Source organism: Schistocerca gregaria, chromosome 2 (assembly GCF_023897955.1).
Source record: "Schistocerca gregaria isolate iqSchGreg1 chromosome 2, iqSchGreg1.2, whole genome shotgun sequence".
NCBI classification, from domain to species: domain Eukaryota; kingdom Metazoa; phylum Arthropoda; class Insecta; order Orthoptera; family Acrididae; genus Schistocerca; species Schistocerca gregaria.
In genome coordinates, this window is record NC_064921.1 from 729004797 (window position 1) to 729028184 (window position 23388).

The 23388-nt window shown below is 39.4% G+C and overlaps 1 protein-coding gene across 11 annotated transcripts in view; it reads left to right on the forward strand.

The window, feature by feature from the left end:
* Positions 1-23388, forward strand: part of LOC126334859 (tubulin monoglutamylase TTLL4-like) — a 189593-nt gene that overhangs the window by 160574 nt on the left and 5631 nt on the right. For 6 of the 11 annotated variants that reach the window (XM_049997533.1, XM_049997529.1, XM_049997531.1 and 3 more), the window contains exon 17: positions 21565-21692. The exons of 4 other annotated variants lie outside the window; for them this stretch is intronic. In XM_049997533.1, the coding sequence (XP_049853490.1) occupies positions 21565-21692 (128 nt within the window). Of the gene's footprint in view, positions 1-21564; positions 21693-23388 lie in introns of those variants that run through there. One more of the 11 variants, XR_007564781.1, reaches the window with a different exon arrangement.

Sequence of the window (23388 nt, forward strand, 5' to 3'; positions counted from 1 at the left end):
GGGGATGCTGATGTTGATCATCATCAGAGAGCATTAGCTGTTGTGCGCCACTTTTCGGAGGTTTTCAGATCTGTAGTGGAGAAAAGAGAGATCAAGCAGCATGTGGTCGAACACCAAGGTGCTACAAGATGACTTCATTGAACCTTTAGTGTGTCCTCTGCCCTTCCCCATGTTCCATTTGAAGGGGGAGGATAGCACATGGTGCTTCTGCATCGACTACTGACAATGATTGGAATCAATGGCTTGGGGTGTTTCCCAATGCCAACAAACAAGAATAGTCGGCACTAACTGACTTGCCTACTATGCTATCACCGAAGCTGTACTGACAACTGAAGCTCCAAAATTACGTTTCTTGTAGGTGACATCATTTTGAAGGATGGTGCATCCCTTGTGATGATCTCTGCTACTAGTCTCGACTGGAAAACTTGACCACTATCAGAAGTAATTTCAAATTGAGACATCACCCACAAGGTGATAACTGCCTACCACCCACAGCCAAATGGTCTCGCAGAACACTTAAATAAGATGTTGGCACATATGCTTTCCATGTACACCGCTGTCAAAAAGAGAGATCAGGATACAATACGGCCTATCGTGACACTCACATAAAACGATTGATCCAAGGTACTACAAGGCTTCACACTGTTCTTTTCATTTCACTGTCATGAGATTGAAACGACATTGGTTGCACTGTTCCCGTTTCAGTTGGGCAATACTGAGAGTGACTATGTGAAACGTCTCATCATCAGGACCGAAGAAGCAAGATAGCTGCCTCGCATGTAGACCTTGGACCCCCACAACATAGACCAAGAGCACTATAATGCCAAGCACTGCCTGTGCGAAACAGCGAGGGAGACTTGGTGTGGATTTGTGTGCCTGTGTGGAAAGAGGTTCTGTTGGAAAAGTTACTGAAGTGCTGCTTTGGGCCATATCATGTCCTTGATCGCTTGCCGGATGTCGCATACGCGGTCGTGGATTATGACCCATTATCAAGGCGACAAAAGTGCCGTGTTGTCCGTGTTCTGTACCTGAAGCCCTGCTGCAGTCTTGCGGCAAAGATCAGTGATCGGGGGAGGATGTTCTCGTTCAAGGAAACTGAAAACCTACCTCGATGAATGTGAAGGTTCAACAGGCTATATTCAATGCTCATCATAATGAAGAGGATGTGAGAACTTCTGAAGCAGCAGGTTGTTGTTTCTCCAGAAGAGCAAGCTGTGGTGAATGCAGTATGGTGTAACTATTACCATTGCTAACTGGTACATTTTGGGTTTCCACCTGAAACCTGATCATCAGAGTTATTTGTTATTTAGTATGTATCACATCTTAAAGGTTTTCAGAATTTACTATATTTGTATATTCTTGAGTATTTAAGCAGCACACACTACCCAAGAGTTCATTTCTGGCTGCATGCTGGTATTTGTAATAAACAAGCATTCACTGGTAATAGTTGTACTTAACTGATGACCCACTCTTTGGATTTAGACTTGATGTGGTTACGACAGGATTACATCGATCTTTGCCTCTACTGTGGCCATGTCACAGCTGTACATGATGTATTCACTCCCTCAACATCAGCATCCAGTAGTCACGCAAGTAAACTTTACCATGGGATCAATAGACCAGCTCTCCCCGTGGTTACTGCGGCACCATCTTCAGGAACTACTCACCACAACCAGCTGCAGCAACAGCATCCCTCACTAATGTGCATAGGTGAGGCTCCCCAGTTATCCACAGATTAAAGACCCGGCATCAGCCAGCAGCTTAAGGGGAAATGGACTGTAGGTTCAAGGATTGCTCCCACTGTTCTTCTGTCCCTACACCCAAAGGGGAAAAACTTCGCAAGAATTTTGACCACCTAAAGTTGTAAAGTTGGAGGAGAAGAATAATAAATCTTGGAAGAAAGCCCCTCTGCATGTGCCAGATCCCCCCATGCCGTATGACTCGAATGTTGCTCCACACTCACCAGTGTGAGACACTGATCATAAGTTACATCCTGTCCTGACCCCTTCATACCTAATGAGGCCACCCTCAATACCAGTATTATTACTCTCACGTTCTGCAACTACAACTAACTTCCTCTTGTTCTACGATTTGTGTTGCTCTCCAGGAAACACACTTAACTGATTTTGTCAATGACTGGATAACTGACACCCTACCATACCATGTTGGAAACAATTACAGTGCAAGTGCAAATGATTCCAGTTATCACCATTTTTAATATTAATTTACCTCCGGGCAAGACACTCACTCACCCTGAGCTGACCAACATAATCCAATAACCCCCGCCCAATCTACCTTGTTTGGCAATTTCAGTGCACAGTACTCCCTATGGCTAAGTACCACTGTGTCTGGTAGGGTCTTCTGTTTGACCAACTTCTTTCCAATATTGATCTGTCTCCTCTTAATGACAGTATTGGTACTCGCTTCATTGCATCTTTTGGGCTCCTGATGGTACGATCACTTTCCCCAATCTCGTGGCTTCTCTACAATGGTTATTAATCAATGATCTTTGTGACAGCAACCTATGTACTGTAATCGTGTCACTGCCTGACTGACCATTTAGGCTCTTTGAAGAGCTGACTGGCATTGTATACCTCTGACATTACCTTCACTTCCTGTCAGAATGTGATGATGAAGTTGTGGGAGATGTGTGTATTGCAGTCACTTGTGCCACTGCTACGGCATCATAGAAACTTGAGAGATTGGCTATTTTCTATTTCAACAGACGGTAATTACTAAGATGGTTCTAATCTATATCCCATAGTTGTTACTGTTTAACAAAAAATTGAAAGCAGCTTATCTCCTCTCCCTAACTTTGATTCTACAGATATAAACATATAAACACACTTTAACATTCTGAAGGAGAGTAGAAAACAATTAATACAAGTTGAAAATATGACTGTTAAGGCTTATGGTCAGTGTGTTATAATAGAAATAAATGGTACATTAGCTGTCTTGTATCAGCTCTGAAGCAAAAACCTACTGTAAAAGTTAATAAAATAAACTGTGACCATAACTGTGAACTCTGTAATTTAAAGAGAGGTTAATTGTTAGCATTGTTATCAGTCATAAGTAGCAATGCATTAAGCATTATTTTATTATTGCCATGCTGTCACAACTTTTACAAATGAGAGTAAGTGTAAACATAGGAAATGAAAAACATTTAGAGAGAAAATTAGTAGTATTTTTACATTTTTCTGGTCTTTCGTGGAAAGTGTTTTCCGTCAGTGAAAATAGGATTCCATAGCCAGTGTCAATTTCGGTACAGTTATTTCGGACCACTAAAACAGCTATACAACCTAAGTTTCAGCCATCTTTGCAGAGGCTATCTTCAGAGCAAGTATTTTACTAGATTCAGGGACTATCCATCACTGTATACAATGCTAGGCTGACTTAATCCAGAGCACATGCAATTTCTCTGGAGCTAACACATGGATCATTATCAACAGCTGCCAGAACAACTGTTTCGATCACTCCATTAGTAGTGTATCTATTTTCTCTTGTGTTGTGAAAGACGATAATGATTTCAAAGTAGCAAGTACTCAACCATACGTGAACAACACAAGCAGAATGAAGACTACATCTCCTCTGTGTCTTATTTGTACTGGAGTCACAGCAGTGCAAAACTCTAGATTCTCCTTTATCTGAAGTGATGTATTCCTTTATTTGGATATCAAATCACTAAGTTTCATGTACGACTGCAATTGTTTTAATATTCAGAAGAGATCCATGCTAAGCTAATTATTGTTTTGTAGGGCGGGCAAACGCAGCCAAACTTCGACATTTTTTCAAAGAAAATTCCGCACTGGCTGTATGAATGATTTTTATTAAATCTGCAACCATTTTATCACCACTTATTGGTGCATCCTCAGGCAATCTGTACAAAAATAGTATAATAAGAGCTCATATAAACTAATCAATCCTCCACTTTAAACTTTTAAATAGCCAGTTTTTTTAATGAAACAAGAAAGTACTCATATACGCTATTTACAACATAGTAACGGTGAATGTTGCCCTGTAGCCACTCCCCACCATTCACGTCCAATATACTGTCATCTGGTGAAAACGATAGTCAAAATTTTAAAGTGTTTTTTAAATAAAAATATATTATGATGGGAGTGGCAATGACCTATAAAATAAAAATAAAATACGACGCTGATAAAACTCCCCTAAACACGAACGACTAAGAGCGGAACATTAGCACGAACAAACAGTGGAATTAGGGCCATGTAAACATATCGGAACATACCGTGCAAGTTGAGAGGAGCCACACAGATGCGGACACGGCCTGACTGACTGGCCGAAACCCAGAAAGCACACACGCAGTGGCGCGAGAATTGCCAGAGGCCGGATGACGTGTACAAGGTGTGAAAGGGGGGGGGGGGTGCTAAACATTTGATAAACAATTCCTTTGTCTGTGTTTTTTTAAATACCATACTAGGTGGCCAATATAAAAAATGGGTAGTTAGTTAAAACCATAAGAATAATAAATGTGGCGGTTCTGAATATGTAAGGCCCGGAGTATGCATAAAAATATATTGGACAGGGCCTACTAACAAGTAAGCTGTAGGGGTAAGGCTAAAAAAGATTTTTAAATTTTAGCTATCGCTTTCACCAGATGACGGTATATTGGACGTGAATGGTGGGGAGTGGCTACAGGGCAATGTTCAATGTTACTATGTTAAAATAGTGCATGTGAGTACTTTCTTGTTTCATTAAAAAAACTGGCTATTTAAAAGTTTAATTTACACCTCAGTATTGGGGGATCAAATAGTTTATACGAGCTCTTATGATGTAAATTTTTTGCAGATTGCCTGAGGATGTGCCGATAAGTGGTGTGAAACAGGTTGCAGTGTTAATAAAAATCATTCATACAGCCAGTGCAGATTTTTCTTTGAAAAAATGTCTAATTATTGTGTTTACTTCAGAATTAACAATCGTATTTTGAAGGGTGAAGCAGTATTGAGTTCCTCTAGTATAGAACTGAAATACTAGCAGCAGAAATTATTCTAGTTCCATTTGAAAAAAGCAATGTTGATGGTGCTCTTTCTGTAATTAATGTAGCTATAAAGAGAGACTATATGTCATCCCAATTCATCTGGGTGAAAACCGAATTGATATCTTAAACAGTTCCAGGAATATTTGAGGCAAGCTGTGGCTGAATCATCCTTTATATTGTTTTACTTTGGTTGCCAGATGACTGCTGACATCACATTTTTGTGGGCCATTGGGCAGTTAGAAATAAATATGTCTATAAAGGTGTGGCTCTGCAATATTGTCCATGTTGTTCTGGTTGTTGATTGATAGGTAACAGTGAATCGGCAGCCTTTACTCAGGGTAGTGTTTTTCTGCAGTGCAATGTCAATTCAACATAACAGCGCTCATGTGGATGCTTGTTTAAATTGTAGAACTGATTCTTGTGGATCCAGTGACTGCTGTACACACAAAGCCCTTTGGATTGGGATCTCTGGCAGACAGGCCATTGGTAACTTGTAGCTATTCTCCATGTTCAAGCTGTTGGGGCATTTATTTCAATAGCCTTTTCTGTTTTCCATTGCTGCATCCACAGCTGTTGAGCAAGCACACTGGTTTCCAAACAGTTGATGGGTCAGCCTCAGTCCTTGTGATATTCAGCAGTAGATAATTTATTGAATTACCTAAGTCATACATATGTTCGTGCTGTGATATGCAAGAGGTTATCAATCTCATGATTTCATCAACATAACTTCTTCACAGCCACTTTTAAGTTTGTAGATGCCTCTCTGGAACCTCTTTTGGGGCCTCATCAGACATCGGCTCTACCAGCCACTCTGGAATGTTGGCTTAATTCCTCTGCAGTGCAGTGTAGTGCAGTGCAGTGCAGGTAGTGCCTTGCCATTGCGGTTGCTTGCCTTCTGTTTCTTTGTTTCATCTTTTCTGTACCTCATTGCTTGTTGCAAGTTTGTTGCAATTTGCTTCTAGATGTTCTTGTATACATAGTTGTACATCCAGGAAAGTAACTGTACCATTGTTGTTTTTTAATGTGAACAGTGTTTCTATATAAGCTGTTGGTGAAATGTGCAGAGTTCTGCTTGCAAATGTTGCCATACGCCAAAGTGTGATCCACGTACCTTAGCCAGCAGCATTGGTGCTGGGGTGCAGAACCTGCTGCTGTTTGTATGAATGCTTCCATGGATGTGTCAGCTGTTACAGGTGAAAAATGGGTGACCATTGCCAGTCTATCTGTCTGCTTGTAAAATTGTAGTATCTTTGGGATTCCTGAGATTGCTTAGGGTGACTCTTCCTTTATGTGATATGTGTCACCAAACATGTACAATCTGTTGCAGTTTTGCTTGTCATCAACACATTTCAGTTAGCAGTGCAAATTCTGTGAGCAGGCAAATGGATTGGCAATGGGCTCCCCCTTTTACCTGTGACAGCTGACATTTTCATGAAAGTATTCAAAACAACAGCAGTACGTACCACACTGCTCAGGCCACATTTTTGGCTGAGGTTCGTGGATGACACTTTCTTCAGATTGCCGCTTGGAGGAGCAGAACAGTGTACATTTCATGTGGGTCTCGTCAGCTTTTATCAAAACGTCAGTTTGTGCTAGAAAAGGAGAACAATGGTACCATTCCTTCTTGGAGGTAGAAGTACGCACATCATCTAGTGGCAAACTTGGGCATAAAGTGTATAGAAAACAGACACATAGCAGCAGATATTTGCTTGTGGAATTAAGTCACTAACCAGCCCGAAGGAATGGTGTTCTACAGACAGTGACGACATGAGCTCACCAAATTAACAATGCTGATAATCTTCCTCATGAACTAAATGGGCTTTGTACAACATTCTGTGTAAATGGATGTAGCAGCAAGAACTTGCAATGAGTTAGAAGCTTGCCCTAAGTGAGAGGTGTCAACAACATTATAGAAAAAATGCTGTTCTGTGTCGAAATTAAACCAGTATTTCAATGCCGTTGAAAGATGAGTTCTGTTGAGGCCCATGAAGTATTGCACCTAACAACTACATTGTTAATGCAGAGAAGTCTGTGTTACTGAAATCAGGATATTGATTAGCACTTGCATGTCGGAGCATTAACACTTGTGTGCAACATGTGTAACACACCACGATTGCTGCACAGCGTGGCTTCGCGGTTTGAGGGGCCAAGTCGCGGACTGCGCAGCCACTCCCATCACAGGTTAAAGTCCTCCCTGGTGTGTGTGTGTGTGTGTGTGTGTGTGTGTGTGTGTGTGTGTGTGTGTGTTTTGTTCTTAGTTTAAGTAGTGTGTAAGTCTAGGGACCGAAGACCTCAGCAGTTTGGTCCCTTAGAAATCCCCACACATTTGAACACCATGTCTGTAGACAATCCATCAGTTTCAAAAACTCAGTGTGCCTGCTTGGCAGCTATTGATGCTGCAACAGAAAATAAGGAAAAACTACTAAATTAATCAAGCAACCTAACAGCAAGAACAGTATGGATGGCTAGAAGTTGCTGATAGCCTGGCAGCCAGCGATTTCAAATAAACCTCTGTGCTCATTAGCCAGCAGCTCCACGAGACCCAGCACCTACACTACAAATAAGTGGTCGTAAGGGAACTGGCATTTGGCATTGACATCGTTCTGCAAGAAAATGCTTTCCCTGATTACAAGCTGCTGAATCAGTGATGCCTATCAGTGACCTACTAGACTAGCATGGGCAATATCCTATCATGCAGCCACCTCTCTATAGGCATCTTTGCTTCAAACTGTTTAATGACAGACTAGAATGTGATGGCAACTGAAGACAGTATATACAGAGGGAAGATATCCCAGAATCTAGCAGTTTAATCACCCTGAAGAGGACTGCTGCAAACACGGTTGAAAAATCCATAGTGACTTTAGTATTTATAATGATGATGCTCAACACCAAAATGATTGTATTCAAAATAAGAATCATGTTGAATCTTGAGACTGATCATGGTTCTGTAACTGTAGAGAGGTCTAGTGCAGAGCATAGGAACTGTTTCAACCCTGCTCCTCCTTGTTCATTACCACCCCCAGCCCTCCCAATTCTCCTCCTGGTCCTGGGGCCACATAGTTGGAATTGAGACAGAAAATTGAGAAATAAAAGCATAGGATAAAAGTACACTGTTTTATTTGGAAAGGTTCATGAGTAAACTGCACAGGGAAGATAGGAACACTTCCAAAAGTGAAATAGAAAAGTCAGTGTCATTAAAAGACAACAGAATGCAAATTTTCAGAAGAGTTCTGACGAAAATAGTACACAGTTAGTGGCTGCTGCACGCATTTGTACTGATTTGGCTCTGCTTTGGCTGTTTGCGAACCAGTTTTGAATGTTAAATTTCTGTGTCACTCACTAGCAGAAAGATGAGAATTTATGTAATATGAAATGCTGATTTAAAAAATAGGGTTTGTATATCTAATGGTTGGTTTACAAATTTTTAAACCCAGTATTGTATTATATTTTCATAAATTACTGAACCTCAGCCATGATTGAGCCTGAGAAATTGCATGCAAGAGTATGGCATGAATAATAGGGTGTGTGTAAGCTATAGATACTGTAATTATATTTGTACTGTTTTTACACCTTGACAGTGCTACCCCACCTGGCAATGTTACAGTTTGTTGGATGGAAGTTGCATAAAGGTCAGTTGACAATTTGACCTTCAAACGGCCATGACATTTTACAATTGCATTGAATTAAAAAAATAATCACTCATTTGTGTTACTTGAACTCATTTTGTGAAAATAGTGCAAATATCTAGGTAGCACTGTAGTGGTAAAATATAGAACTTATAGTTGGGGAAAAGTCATCATTCAGTTCACATAAGCTGTACTAATTTTAATTTCATTGACAGATTCTTAATTTAAGGCAAATTTTGGAATATTTTCTTCAGGAACGCCATAGGTGATTGTTTGTTGGTGTTAATAAAGCTGAGATAATGTTTTGTTTCTAATATTGTTGCATTTTAGAGGAGCTTAAATACTAATGAGAAAGAAGAAACAAACTGAAAGATGTTACAATGAAAAAAGGAAAGGGGAGGGGGGGGGGGGAGATAGTTATTTCTACTACAAGTGGAGAAAAACAACCTGACAATAAGATTAGAGCAAGGTAGGGTAGATCGAATAGAGCACAATTTTCTGAATATCCATAAGTAGGAAGTGCACCATTGTGGAGCGGTAGCCATGAAATAAGAGACATTCAGTGATGAGCGATTGGAAATGTATGTGTATTTAAAGTAACTTACACCAGCTAATGCTTATTATTGTAAAGAGTGCAGTTGCTAATTAAATGAGATGAGGATAATGATTTTTAAGTGAACTGTCAAAGGCAAGGCAAAATTCAAACTTTAAATTGCTATCCCGGGGTGGTTACTTTTAGACTTGAATTTTCTTTGACTTTTGCTGGCTAAATTTTGACTATTAAATTAACTACTCAAAAGCTTCATAATGCCATTAATTTGTTAAAGGTAATACACTGGATGGCAGAACAGCACTACAGTAAGATAGTGAACATGTGGTACTGTAATGAACAAAGTTATTGATAGTAAAATTTAATTTTTTGTAAATGTACTGAGAGTATGAATGAACATTTATTCTATCAAGTATAGAAGATCAGTATATATGATCTAAGATAGTGATGAAAAATCACTGATAAATTTAAATTTGAAGTCTGTTTTTCTGTCAAGCTACATTTTTACAGGAAATGCTAAAAATTCAAAAAGTGCAATATGGCATAATAACCACAGCAGCAGCATAAGCAGACAAAACTGCTCTGGCAGATGACATACCGACACATTTGCTGATCTTCTAAATGCCAATTGCTGATCAGCTATAATCTTATGGCTGTAGCTCAATAATCCTTTGTTTCCAACCTATGGGTATTTTGAAAATTTCGGTAGACTCAATGTTGCCTCTCATGTTTTGACCTTAGCAAGTTGTCTCTGTCCACCCTGTGTATGCTGATATTAATCTTGGGGACATTAACGCTTTTGCTATTCACAAAAAGCATCTGACTGCCACTGGTCTATTTCATTGTATATATTACTTCAGTCCTATCTTACGCAACATAAGCCCCCACCTGCCAATTACAATCACCACAACCATCAATGGTTGTTGCCACAGCCACATTGTATTTATGAAAAGGTAGTATTTTTAACTGATGACTGACTATGGGATGATATTCAGTTTGTCCCACTATTGATTTGGCACACTGTTTACTACATTAGTCAGTGTTGTTCACTATGGAACTTCAAAATCCCAAATCCCCCTAGAAAATGGCTGCAGGCAAAAATTGATAGTGAAATAAATTGGCTATCATGTTACAGACAGTTACCTGTCAGAAATGATAACATTTCATATATGAAACCATTGCTGTTTGATTAAATAGAATTCAGGGGAAGAGAGATAATGAGGAAGTGGACAGCTGTGGGACAGAATTGATTTAAATGTTGCATGTGTTGCTTGAAAACTGTTATAATTATTTGCAAATGAACTTTAGATGTGTTCAGTATTTTTATACTCCTGACAAAACCTGTAGACAAGTGTTTGTGCAATTGATGAAACATATTGTTGCAGAAAAACTGTGGCTCCAGAAGTGTCTGTTATAAATGACAGGCTGCTGTTGTGAAGTTAAAAGAACGAATAATAATATTTGTATCTGAACAGTATGAACAAGTGAGGAAGGGTTATCATTAAGCTGTCATTATAGATCTGTCACTAATGCCAAGTATTGTAATATTTCAAAAAGGAATTTAAAAAATTCGAAATTTCTTCTGGTCATGCTAGAATTATTTGCCATAGTCTCTCTTAAGTTTTTTTCACAATAGTAGATGTCAGTCCAGAAAGGATCTTCATTCCCAGAGAAACTGTAATATTGCTGATTGTAAACAGAAACGTTTTTAATATCAGCATGTTCCATATTCTAGAATTGGTTATTGACTGAATACTGTTATATCAGACTACATCTTTAAGATGTAAATATTGCTATTGGGGGTTAAGATTGCTGGTGCTCATGGGCATTGAAAGTTTAAAGTCGCTGTCCAACCGTTATAGTGAGAGGATGCAGTTTATATCAAACTGGAGTCATACTTAAAGTAGATGCTGGGTTCAATAATTTCCCTGCAGTCTCCAATGTATGTCAGGTAATTCTTGTTCGTGGGCATTAGGCCATGGCCCAAGGCATATTTCTCTGCTAACATTTCGTCTCTCAGTGCTGGAGATGTCATCAGAAACTATAAAGAATCAGAAAGCAGTTTCAAACATAAACAATCTCTGCAAGCTGTGTTGTTCCTTTATAGGCTCCAGTTATGTCTCAGACACTGCTAAAAAAAAACATTAGGCTGAAAAATATGTGTTGGACAATAGTTTAAAGTCTGTGAAACGAAAATCACTTAATACATGCATACTGACTCTGAAAGCATGCATTACATAATCTCCATTGTTCACAGCTCACTTAGTGCTCCTGGTTCAGCTTCCTGGGACAGGCATCAAATAAGTGCTTCAGCATTGCACTCAAAATTTCATATTTGTAATGTGCACTTGATTTCTATGTACTCCAGTGTTCATTTTCCCTTTGTCATGGATGGATCCACATTTAATCTCCTTCCTTCCAATACTTTTTCTTTCTCCCTTGCTGAAACATATAGCTGAAGAAAGCTGCTGTGTAAAGGAATTGGTTTGTCTGGTGCTGCCAGCGTATTATAGACAATCTGACTTGTAAGAGTTTAATTTCAGAAATCGTTTTTCAGTGTAAGTAATCAGTTCTCTGTTTGACATACACTGCATGATAATTCTGGCCCTGGAAGTTGCCTCTAGGTATTTATCAAATACCTCATACAGGCAGAGAATATTGCAAAAATATTCCAGAGTCTTATTTTCTTAAGTAGTGGATTTTGCTTTAATATTCCCTTGGTTGGGTATGTAACAGTTATGATATCTTTAATTTTTAGTAATTAACAGCTGCTGCACCAGTTTGTTACATCATCTAATGACCTGACTTACGTAGTTAGGTCCACATTTCACATTCCAGTAAACATAATCTGTTATGAACCACTTAGTCCAAGATTGAGTGCAATAGCTATTAAAAGTAGAAAATAAATTAAGTTTTCAATCCTGAGTTATATAGTCAATGTGCTGCTGGGAAATGTGCCACAGTAACAGTTTGTCATACAGAATATTTGTTTACTTTGTGGCTCAGAAAATAAGTTAAAAATAATAATTTTTTGTGTTCTTAATTCAACAGTCTTACATTAGATGATCATTACTTTTTGTAACAACATGTGACGCGTGTGACAGGAGTGTTTTTCGTCAGGCTTTTTCACTCCATTCTCATGAGCTATCAAATGGGCAAAGTTGTATGTACAGTAAATGCTTGTTAGAGAGCAAGCTGTTGTTCCAAGACCTCAAGAAATTAATATGAGGAAATGTATATAGAAGACATTACAAAACTTAATCTAATGACATGAGTGGAAGCAATACCAATTTTTATATATTTATTCTGTTCCCATACTTGATAAAAGCAAGCACTTTCAAAAATCTGAAATGTGTGGCCATGCATTACCCTCCTCAGAATTAACCATTTCTGCCTGTTTGGTTAAAAGATTCTATTATTTCACAGACACTTTTGTTGTGTCTTCAAAATTGTTCCCACTAATTTCATTTTTCTATCTCTTCTTACAGGACTTGGATGCCTGTTGTGATATATTTATAAATTTGAGATCTTTCAATTTCAGTTTGCAGTACAGTTAATTCTATCCATAGGCTACATGGAAGAACTCTGAACTATAAACAAAAATTCTTACCTTTTTGCAATTGCATAAAGCAGTAGACTGACGGTGGTGGTTACTGTCTGAAAGTAATAGTTTCCCATCAACAGTAGGAATTCAAGGTTTCTTTTATACGAATCTTAACTGTGCTAGTTAATACCTTCACTGCTATGTATGAGTATACACATCCTGCTGCAACGTTGCCCATCAGCTGTGGATGTGTGTGTGTGCACTGCTTGGGTTTCCCTACAGTGGTATGGTTGTCTGTCTGCGTCCTGAGCCACTAACCTCTCACTGCAGCAGATGAGTTACTTCCTTATCGCCATAAATAAAAAAGTTTAGAGTGTTTATCATACAACATATATGCCTCATTGTGTGCTATCATTTGCAGAAAACCTTGTTTCAATGTCTTAACTCATTTGAGGTATGACGATTGTTATGACCACATGATTTGTGAGATTAGATTAGATTAATTGATGTACAATGAATGAATGGGTGTGTCATGGGCAATCGTCCGTAGGTTATAAAACCCAATAGCTTGAGAATGAAATGAGACAACATTCTGCTCTCAATTTAAAATAAATTTTTTATGTCTTGTCTACTTTCATTCACTACAATGTGTTTTGACCTCTGCAAACTCATTAAAATTCCACGCATTTTATTTAATTTTTGCAGCCCAGTAAGTATGACACACATTGAAAAGAAATTCAGTTGTTTATTGACTGAACATATCAGACTATAAGATGTGATAAAGTATTTCATATCTGTCAGTGATGAGCCCGTCACTCAGCGTGCATTTGACAAGCAGTGCAGCCATTACAGAAGCCACACAGAGCATGGAATGCAGAGAGCACACCTTTAGTAGTGAAAGTTGTTGTTGTTGTTGTTGTTGTTGTTGTTGTTGTTGTGGTGGTGGTCTGCAGTCCTAAGACTGGTTTGATGCGGCTCTCCATGCTACTCTATCATGTGAAAGCTTCACCATCTCCCAGTACGTACTGAAGCCTACATCCTTTTGAATCTGCGTAGTGTATTCATCTCCACGATTTTTACCCTCCACCCTGCCCTCCAGTACTAAATTAATTATCCCTTGATGTCTCAGAACATGTCCTACCAACCGATCCCTTCTTCTAGTCAAGTTGTGCCACAAACTCTTCTTCTCCCCAGTTCTGTTCAGTACCCCCTCATTAGTTATGTGATATACCCATCTAATCTTCAGCATTCTTCTGTAGCACCACATTTTGAAAGCTTCTATTCTCCTGTTGTCCAAACTATTTATCGTCTATGTTTCACCTCCATACATGGCTACACCCCATTCAAATACTTTCAGAAATAACTTCCTGACACTTAAATCTATACTCGATGTTAACAAATTTCTCTTCTTCAGAAACACTTTCCTTGCCATTGCCAGTCTGTTTTATATCCTCTCTACTTCGACCATCATCACTTATTTTGCTCCCCAAATAACAAAACTCCTTTACTACTTTAAGTGTCTCATTTCCTAATCTAATTCCCTCAGCATCACCCGACTTAATTCGACTACGTGCCATTATCCTCGTTTTGCTTTTGTTGATGTTCATCTTATACCCTTCTTTCAAGACACTGTCCATTCCGTTCAGCTGCTCTTCCAAGTCCTTTGCTGTCTCTGACAGAATTACAATGCCATCAGCGAACCTCAAAGTTTTTATTTCTTCTCCATGGATTTTAATACCTACTCTGAATTTTTCTTTTGTTTCCTTTACTGCTTGCTCAATATACAGATTGAATAGCATCAGGGAGAGACTACAACCCCCTCTCATTTCCTTCCCAACCGCTGCTTCCTTTATGTCCCTCAACTCTTATAACTGCCACCTAGTTTCTGTACAAATAGTAAATAGCCTTTTGCTCCCTGTATTTTACCTTTGCCACCTTCAGAATTTGAAAGAGAGTTTTCCAGTCAACATTGTCAAAAGTTTTCTCTACATTTACAAATGCTAGAGACGTAGGTTTGCCTTTCTTTAATCTTTCTTCTATGATAAGTCGTCGTGTCAGTATTGCCCCACGTGTTCCAACATTTATACGGAATCCAAACTGATCTTCCCCGAGGTTGGCCTCTACCAGTTTTTCCATTCATCTGTAAAGGATTTTGTAGCCAGGGCTTATTAAACTGATAGCTCGGTTATTTTCACGTCTGTCAACACCTGTTAACTCAGGTTCTGAGCTGCTGAAAAAATGTGCTGTTAACTATTACTCCACAATACTGCTTAAATGTGGTAGAGAATGCATTCTTCCATTAGAAAAATGTGGATGATTCTTTGAATTGTGCCTGTCTTGCTAACAAATGTTTTATTATTTTATGTATTTAATAAAGTGGTGTTGATTTACATCAAAGAGACAAGCAAAAACATTTTAATCCACCTATAAGGTGGTAGATGTACCTATGCAAAGCAATGTATTGTAGTAAATTGAAGTTGGGCATTATGGTTGGTGATTTGGATGTTCTATTTTCTTTTTTTTATTTCAAAGAGTTTTGAATAACCACCATAAAGGTTTATTATGAGCTTTCAAAACTAGTTTTGTAAATCTAAAGAAATATCTTTGGAATAGTGATTAATTTTAGGCTGAGAAGTTACATATTGACTAAGTATGAATTTCCAGCAAATGTTATAATCGGCACGTAGAGGTCTGACATAAAAGTCTGGATTTATACTCGGATAAGAATTAAATTAAGTAAATAGGCAGAGTAAGTATAATTTTATGTGCTTGAAACTGGAGGAATTTTGATACATTAGCAGACAGTATTCAATAACAATAACAATGGAAAATCCAGGATGGAATGAACAGTGTTATGAAAAGGATAGTTGCTACTTACCTTATAGTAGAGATGCTGAGTCAAAGATAGGCACAACAAAAAGACTGTCAGGAAACAAGCTTTCAGTCAGCATGCAGCATGGCCTTTGTCGAAGGTAGAACACGCACAGGCGCGCACATGCACACGCACATGCGCACACGCACACACACACACACACACACACACCAGAGACTGCTGTCGTGTGTGCGCTTACATCTCCGACAAAGACCTTCTTGATTGAAAGCTCATTTTCTGATACCTTTTTGTTGTACCTGCCTGCGACTCAACATCTCCGCTATATGGTGAGTAGCAACTATCCTTCAATATATTGTAATAACAGTAACAAAAATATTTAATAACAGATCTTAAACTATGAGTGTTAGGACCAGATTTAGGGAAGGGTTCATGTGAAGAGTTGAAAATTAAAAGTGGACTAGAAAATCTGCTAAAATAATTGCAATGGTCCATGATCCTAGCAAGACCAGATGCAGAGCAGTAAATTAATATCGAATGAAACTGTGTGTAAGTGAGGAGGAGGAAAAAGAGAGAAGATTTAGTGAGATAATGTGTGACAACCATTAAAACACCAGTTGCTCAAAATTTGTAGCTATTTATTTTTGTATACATTTTGTTTGAATTTTGTGTTTTTCACAACTGTAAACACTTACCGATGTGCATTCTAGCATGATATAAGCTACCTGCTTGACAAGGGTTTCTGTGCATGGATTAAATACTAGCTATCCTTATTCCTAGACTTACATACCTTCTTTGCCATTTTTTTGTATTAAGATTTCAAGTTCATCAACAGAGTTCCATCCCTGCTAAGCCAACTGCAGTGTCAGTCTTATATTTGATGTTTGGTATTATTGGATTATTATATGGAATTAAGTGGCTGATGTTCTGCATGTAATCTCTCTCTCCCTCCCCTCCCCTACCCCTCCTTCTCCCTCCCCTCCCCTACCCCTCCTTCTCCCTCCCCTCCCCTACCCCTCCTTCTCCCTCCCCTCCCCTACCCCTCCTTCTCCCTCCCCTCCCCTACCCCTCCTTCTCCCTCCCCTCCCCTACCCCTCCTTCTCCCTCCCCTCCCCTACCCCTCCTTCTCCCTCCCCTCCCCTACCCCTCCTTCTCCCTCCCCACCGCTACCCCTCCTTCTCCCTCCCCACCGCTACCCCTCCTTCTCCCTCCCCACCGCTACCCCTCCTTCTCCCTCCCCACCGCTACCCCTCCTTCTCCCTCCCCACCGCTACCCCTCCTTCTCCCTCCCCACCGCTACCCCTCCTTCTCCCTCCCCACCGCTACCCCTCCTTCTCCCTCCCCACCGCTACCCCTCCTTCTCCCTCCCCACCGCTACCCCTCCTTCTCCCTCCCCACCGCTACCCCTCCTTCTCCCTCCCCACCGCTACCCCTCCTTCTCCCTCCCCACCGCTACCCCTCCTTCTCCCTCCCCTACCCCTCCTTCTCCCTCCCCTACCCCTCCTTCTCCCTCCCCTACCCCTCCTTCTCCCTCCCCTACCCCTCCTTCTCCCTCCCCTACCCCTCCTTCTCCCTCCCCTACCCCTCCTTCTCCCTCCCCTACCCCTCCTTCTCCCTCCCCTACCCCCTCCTTCTCCCTCCCCTACCCCCTCCTTCTCCCTCCCCTACCCCTCCTTCTCCCTCCCCTACCCCTCCTTCTCCCTCCCCTACCCCTCCTTCTCCCTCCCCTACCCCTCCTTCTCCCTCCCCTACCCCTCCTTCTCCCTCCACTACCCCTCCTTCTCCCCTACCCCTCCTTCTCCCCTACCCCTCCTTCTCCCCTACCCCTCCTTCTCCCCTACCCCTCCTTCTCCCCTACCCCTCCTTCTCCCCTACCCCTCCTTCTCCCCTACCCCTCCTTCTCCCCTACCCCTCCTTCTCCCCTACCCCTCCTTCTCCCCTACCCCTCCTTCTCCCCTACCCCTCCTTCTCCCCTACCCCTCCTTCTCCCCTACCCCTCCTTCTCCCCTACCCCTCCTTCTCCCCTACCCCTCCTTCTCCCCTACCCCTCCTTCTCCCCTACCCCTCCTTCTCCCCTACCCCTCCTTCTCCCCTACCCCTCCTTCTCCCCTACCCCTCCTTCTCCCCTACCCCTCCTTCTCCCCTACCCCTCCTTCTCCCCTACCCCTCCTTCTCCCCTACCCCTCCTTCTCCCCTACCCCTCCTCCTCCCTCGCCTCCCCTACCCTTCCTCCTCCCTCGCCTCACCCTCCTCCTCCCTCGCCTCACCCTCCTCCTCCCTCGCCTCACCCTAAGCCCCTATCCCCCTCCACCCCGTTGTGTTCGTGTGTGTCCGTGCATGTGTGAGACCTTGCATGGGGAGGGGGGTACTGCACACTTAGAAAATAAAAGTCATGTGCTTGCATTGTTCTAAGGTACTGAATATTGGTATGTTTAAATGGTTTAGATCCAGTGGTCTGAAATGCATGGTTTTTGCCAGTTGATGTGTAAACATCTTAAAATTGATTGTTATATTGAAAGCCTGCTATTAACTATTCATCGTATTTTATTATCTATTATTAATATTTTTCTTAAATGTCTTGATAGATTTTAATTTTTGTACATGTTTTTGTACATGTTTTTGTACATGTTTTTGTACATGTTTTTGTACATGTGTATTGGGTAGCTGTTGTAATGTATGCTTACAATTGTTATTTGTAGTACAGTGTAATTTAAAAGAATATATCTTGAATTTCGACTAAGTTGTTGCTAGAATCCAGTATTTTTTGTATAACAGTTGGTTATTTCCATACATTGTTGTTGCCATGCACTGTTTCATTGATGCAGTGATTGAATTTCATTGATAGAGCATGTTTAATAGTGTAACACCGTTCTGTACCTTGAAGTTTCAATTTTTGTAAACTAGCATGAACATTTAACAGAAATGTTCCAGTTTATGTTCCTGTGTGTCATTAAGTAGTAGTTAATAAAGAGTTAGGAGATGAACATCTTGAATAGTTGGAACACCGAACTCTGAGATAAATGAAATAATTGTACTTGTGTAGATGGCATTCTGTTGTTGATCAGACAGCAGACTCTGTAAACACATGTGTTCTGTGTACTTAAAGATCTTTCTTGTGAAAGTACAAATATTTTAGGTATCTTCAGTGCAGTTTCCGAGTGCAGACAAATGTAATTTGAAAGTGTCTTGGAGAGCAAAGTTTGTTTAAATATCTTTCACGCTTGTTTTGCTGTGCTACAGAAAATGTTCTGATAATTGAGACCCTACTATAGCATATATCGTGCTATAAAAGACAAACCACTGATGAATTTTTCAGATTTTGTAGTAACTGGTGATAGGAAATTGTGATACTCCCCTCAGTGTGAAAATACGAGATCTAAACAAATAACTCACAGAAAAGATGTGTCTCTCTGATAATTGCTGAAACTATTATTCTCAGATATGTATTGGTAACTTCTATGACTTAAAATGAAGGTTGTAGTGTGAGGGGGGGAGGGAACAATATAGAGACCAAGGAGTATCCTTTCTTAAATCTCGGCTTTGAATGTGGAAGGAAGGACACATGCTGGCAGTGTAACAATGATATAGTCCAAAAAACATAACATCTGTAAGTGAATTGAGTCTGATGAAATCTTTTGTCCTATGGAAGAGACTATTTGAGTTTACTTTGAGCTTGCAGATATTGTTTGTATGTATCATAATTGTCACATTAAATTAAAATTCTTTACCCTTAGATTTCTTGTTATTCAGTTATATAGCTAAAGAGTAACAGTTTGGTTTAAAGTAATAGGGTATTAATTGTCCACTTTTGTGCTTGTCAGAGTTACATTTGGAGCTTTCACCTGATGATTTCACTATCTCAGTATAAACAACTGTCCTCTTTATTTTTACTACATACTTTGGAATAAGGAGATAAGTTCAAGAATTATTCACTTTGGATAGGAGCTTTAGAAATGCATGGTTTGCAAACATGTGACCACTTTTGTGCACTTGAAACTGCAAAGTAAAGTTAGAAGATACTGCAGTGCTTTAAAATTGGATCATTCCAGATAAATATGTGAGAGGTTGGCAGGAGAGAGAGAGAGAGAGAGAGAGAGAGAGAGAGAGAGAGAGAGAGAGGGAGGGAGGGAGGGAGGGAACAGAAGAGACGAAATTCAGTGGTTGCTTTCAGAAATTCACATCAATTTTACGTTCGTAGATGCCTGTTATTGGGCCATGGGATTCACTTGTGGGGTTGCTGGAAATCATTTAACTAAGTTTGTTATTTTACTCACACATAAAAGAATTTGGAGTTACAAATAATGTGAGCTTTTTTCTTTGTCTTTAAATGTCAGTGTGCTTTGAATTTTATTAGGCACCCTTTCACATTTTATGGTGTCTCCTGTTCCTTGTAGATTCAGTTATCTTCAGTTAAGATAACAATGTCATTTTGTGTATGTCCAGCATTCACTGAAAATACACACATCAGTACACTGCACCTCCTATGTCTGTCACTAGCATTATGTTTTGTATTCATATTTTTGCATGCAATTACAACACATTCAAACAATTGTTCTCATGCTCTTTTGTAACTGGGAAGATTCCTTCAGCAAAGTCATCAGCAATTGGCCTTCATTCATATCCAACAGAGTAAGGACTCCAGCAATAATAATTCCAGTGTAACTGAAATGTTTAACGTTATCCGTACTTTCTTCTCTCTGTTGTACCTGTTCTAACACCAGAACTTCTGTTCAGTATTGGAAATTACTACACTACAGCTTAATGACTGTGGGGTGAGGGAGAGTGCTTCACCACAAATTGAAAGGTACATGTCCTAATCTCCATTTAGTCACAGTTGTTTCTGGAAATGAATGTGGCTTTCAGAGAAGTTGCACAGTAGTTAAGGTTCCACATTACACAGTACATTCACCACATATATCTGGCTGAATTAATCCATTCTTGAGTCGGTGGCGTGCCAGGGAATACCACAGCCAGTAGGGTACTGCTTAGTAAAAAACTGTAATACTCAAATGCAGCTTTCAGTTGATGAAATTAATTTGGCTTAATAACTTCTGCCCTTGTAGCTGATGATTGTATTCAGTGCACTTTTTAAAATGTGTACAATGCACCTTCCTTCCTAATTGATGTGGTATGAGATTAGTAAGTGTTAAATTGTGCAGCTCATGTAATGTTAGGATTTCTATCAGTAACATGTGTGTTATGCGGAAGGTTTTATACAATTACTGTTTTTAATTTTGTGTGATTTTTAAAGACTGTATAGTAATTCACTGGAAGTTGTTTTGCTGCTGCCACCCCTTCTCTCTCTCTCTCTCTCTCTCTCTCTCTCTCTCTCTCTCTCTCTCTCTCTCTCTCTTTCTCTTTCTACATTTCAGTCATTCCTGATCCAAAATGTAAAGAAACTGATGCCACTGCTGTAATACCTTCAAATTGCTTTGTCTAATGATAGATTTCACTATGTCTGAATTGTACTTAAACCTGTAATATAAAACCCTAAGATCAATAATGCTTTGGATTACTAATGAAATTTTGCATTGCACATACAAGTGTACATTCATAAATTACCTCGACTTTTGCTTTGCACATCTTTATGGAATACATTTAGATAGATTATGGGTTGTTCTTGAAGATTTATTCTTGCCCTTAGAGTTGCAACAATATTTTTCAAAACTTGCTTTTTGTGGAATGTGATAATGGGTCTCCCTTTTCCTTAGAGTAAATCATCAAAGTGTTATTCATTTGACATTTGTTTCATCAGTTACTCTGCATTTCCATGTACCAAATAATAGAACATGCAAAAGAAGTATTGAGAAACAAGATAATGAGGGTTTGGCCAGAAAGAAATTTCTGTAAATGTATATTAAAGAAAGTTCCCTGTTAAATAAGGAAGTGTGTACTCATCTATTTTCATAATCATTAATTAATACCAGGCTGATATATTCCAGTTACATATTCTAGAGTTGCTTGACTTTGACTTTATTACAAATATCAGTGACGTGAATTCTCCTTATATTTCAGTTTTCTGTCAACCACCTAAATCCTCAGGCTCACAGCCCCAACACACTCAGTCTCAAAGGTGCCCACAATTTACAGAGTTGTCAGGAGGCATTCGAAGAAGCAACTGAGAGCAGACCTACACCTGAAAGGTAACATGGAAATTCCAGCAAGTGCAGATTTAACATTTTAAAATGTAAGAACAGTGCTTGTATTTTTCCTAATTTTTTCCCACCTTCACCCCATTAACTGTTCAATAACTATTACTGTGGGAATGCACCTGAAGAAGATGAGTTATTGTGGAAATATTGGAAATACTGTTGAAAAACTGTTTCAAAACTTCCAGAATTCTGCAGTAGCAGACTGAAACCCTGTAAAGCCATAAGTGGAAATTTTTGTCCTTTAAATAATTGATACAGGCTATGGACCCATATTACAAGAAGAAACATTTAAGATATATTGCACAACATCCGACAAACCGAGAAAACCCCAAAGAACTGAAGTGCACATAAATTCAAATATTTCAGAAGAAAGAGAATGAGTCAAATATAAAAAACTACGGAGTAATCTCATTACTCTCACAGCTACAAAATTCCTCTAAATCTCCACTGAAGAGGTTTGAAGTATAAACAGATGATTTTATTGCAGAATATCAGGAATGATACCTAAAAGCAGATCCTTTGCAGAACAAATTCCACAGCTTAAACTTATTACAATAATTGTATCTGTTGTCTTGAGAAAAGTGTTGGGTCTATAGAAGGAGTGACAGACATAAGCAAAATTGCCGAGAGAACTTTTTGTGCCACAAAGATAGAAGGATGGATACTGTTCTTTGTAGTTCAGGATAAAGGGACTACAAAATAGCAAAATTAATTTAAGGGTATAACTATTCACAGATGTCTCCAAAAATAGGAAAGAATCAATTCATCCTATGGAGACATTATACAAATTAGGGGCAAAAAGTAGACACCCAGTCTTCATAAGAGAAGTTACTGTGCATGTATGGCCCCACATCGAGACTCAACCATTTACCATTATTTATTAGGTACAGGAAAGTTTTCCAAGTGGACATACTGAAGACTTGGATATTTAGGTAAGATTATTGAACCAGCCTGGCAAAATAAACACTAACAAAGAAAGAATTGCAAATTACAAAGAGCACACACACACACACACACACACACACACACACACACACACACACACACTCACTTGGGATAGGTCTGATATAAAAAATCTGTCTTAGAAGGCAAAGCTATGATGTAACATAGTTGTTAAAGCAGAAGGATTTTAAGCATTTGAAACTACAATCATTTGTGGGAGCTCTTGAGTCACACACTGAGAAACAAGGAAGATAAATTATGTAGAAATCTAAGGAAATTTATCAAGTTTCTGAAAAAATGACAGATACAATCAGTGACTAACAATTACAGTTCTGTGATCACAAAGAATGAATAGCAACAGCCTCACAAATAAAATTCTGAACTTAGCTTTACCAGTAGAAAAATAGGAACTATTGACCAGCAGTAGCTCATGGTGACTTAAAGCAGTTCAGGATATATGAAAAATGTTTCACAGTAGAGTGAAATTTATAATTATAATAACAAATTTGTTAAGAAGCTCATGGCAAGCTACAGAATAGACATAACAGCGGAAGAAGAAACACACTAAATGTGTTTAGAGTGATTGGGAAGAATAGAAGGTAAAACAAAAAGCTATTGTACTAGACAGACCTCTGTGAATATATCATACTACTGTGTAGCATGATAGCTGGGAGACAGTGTTTGTATGGTTCACCAGTGCATCCTTCCATAATTGTTCAGAGAAGCAAAAAAATTGCTGTGAAAT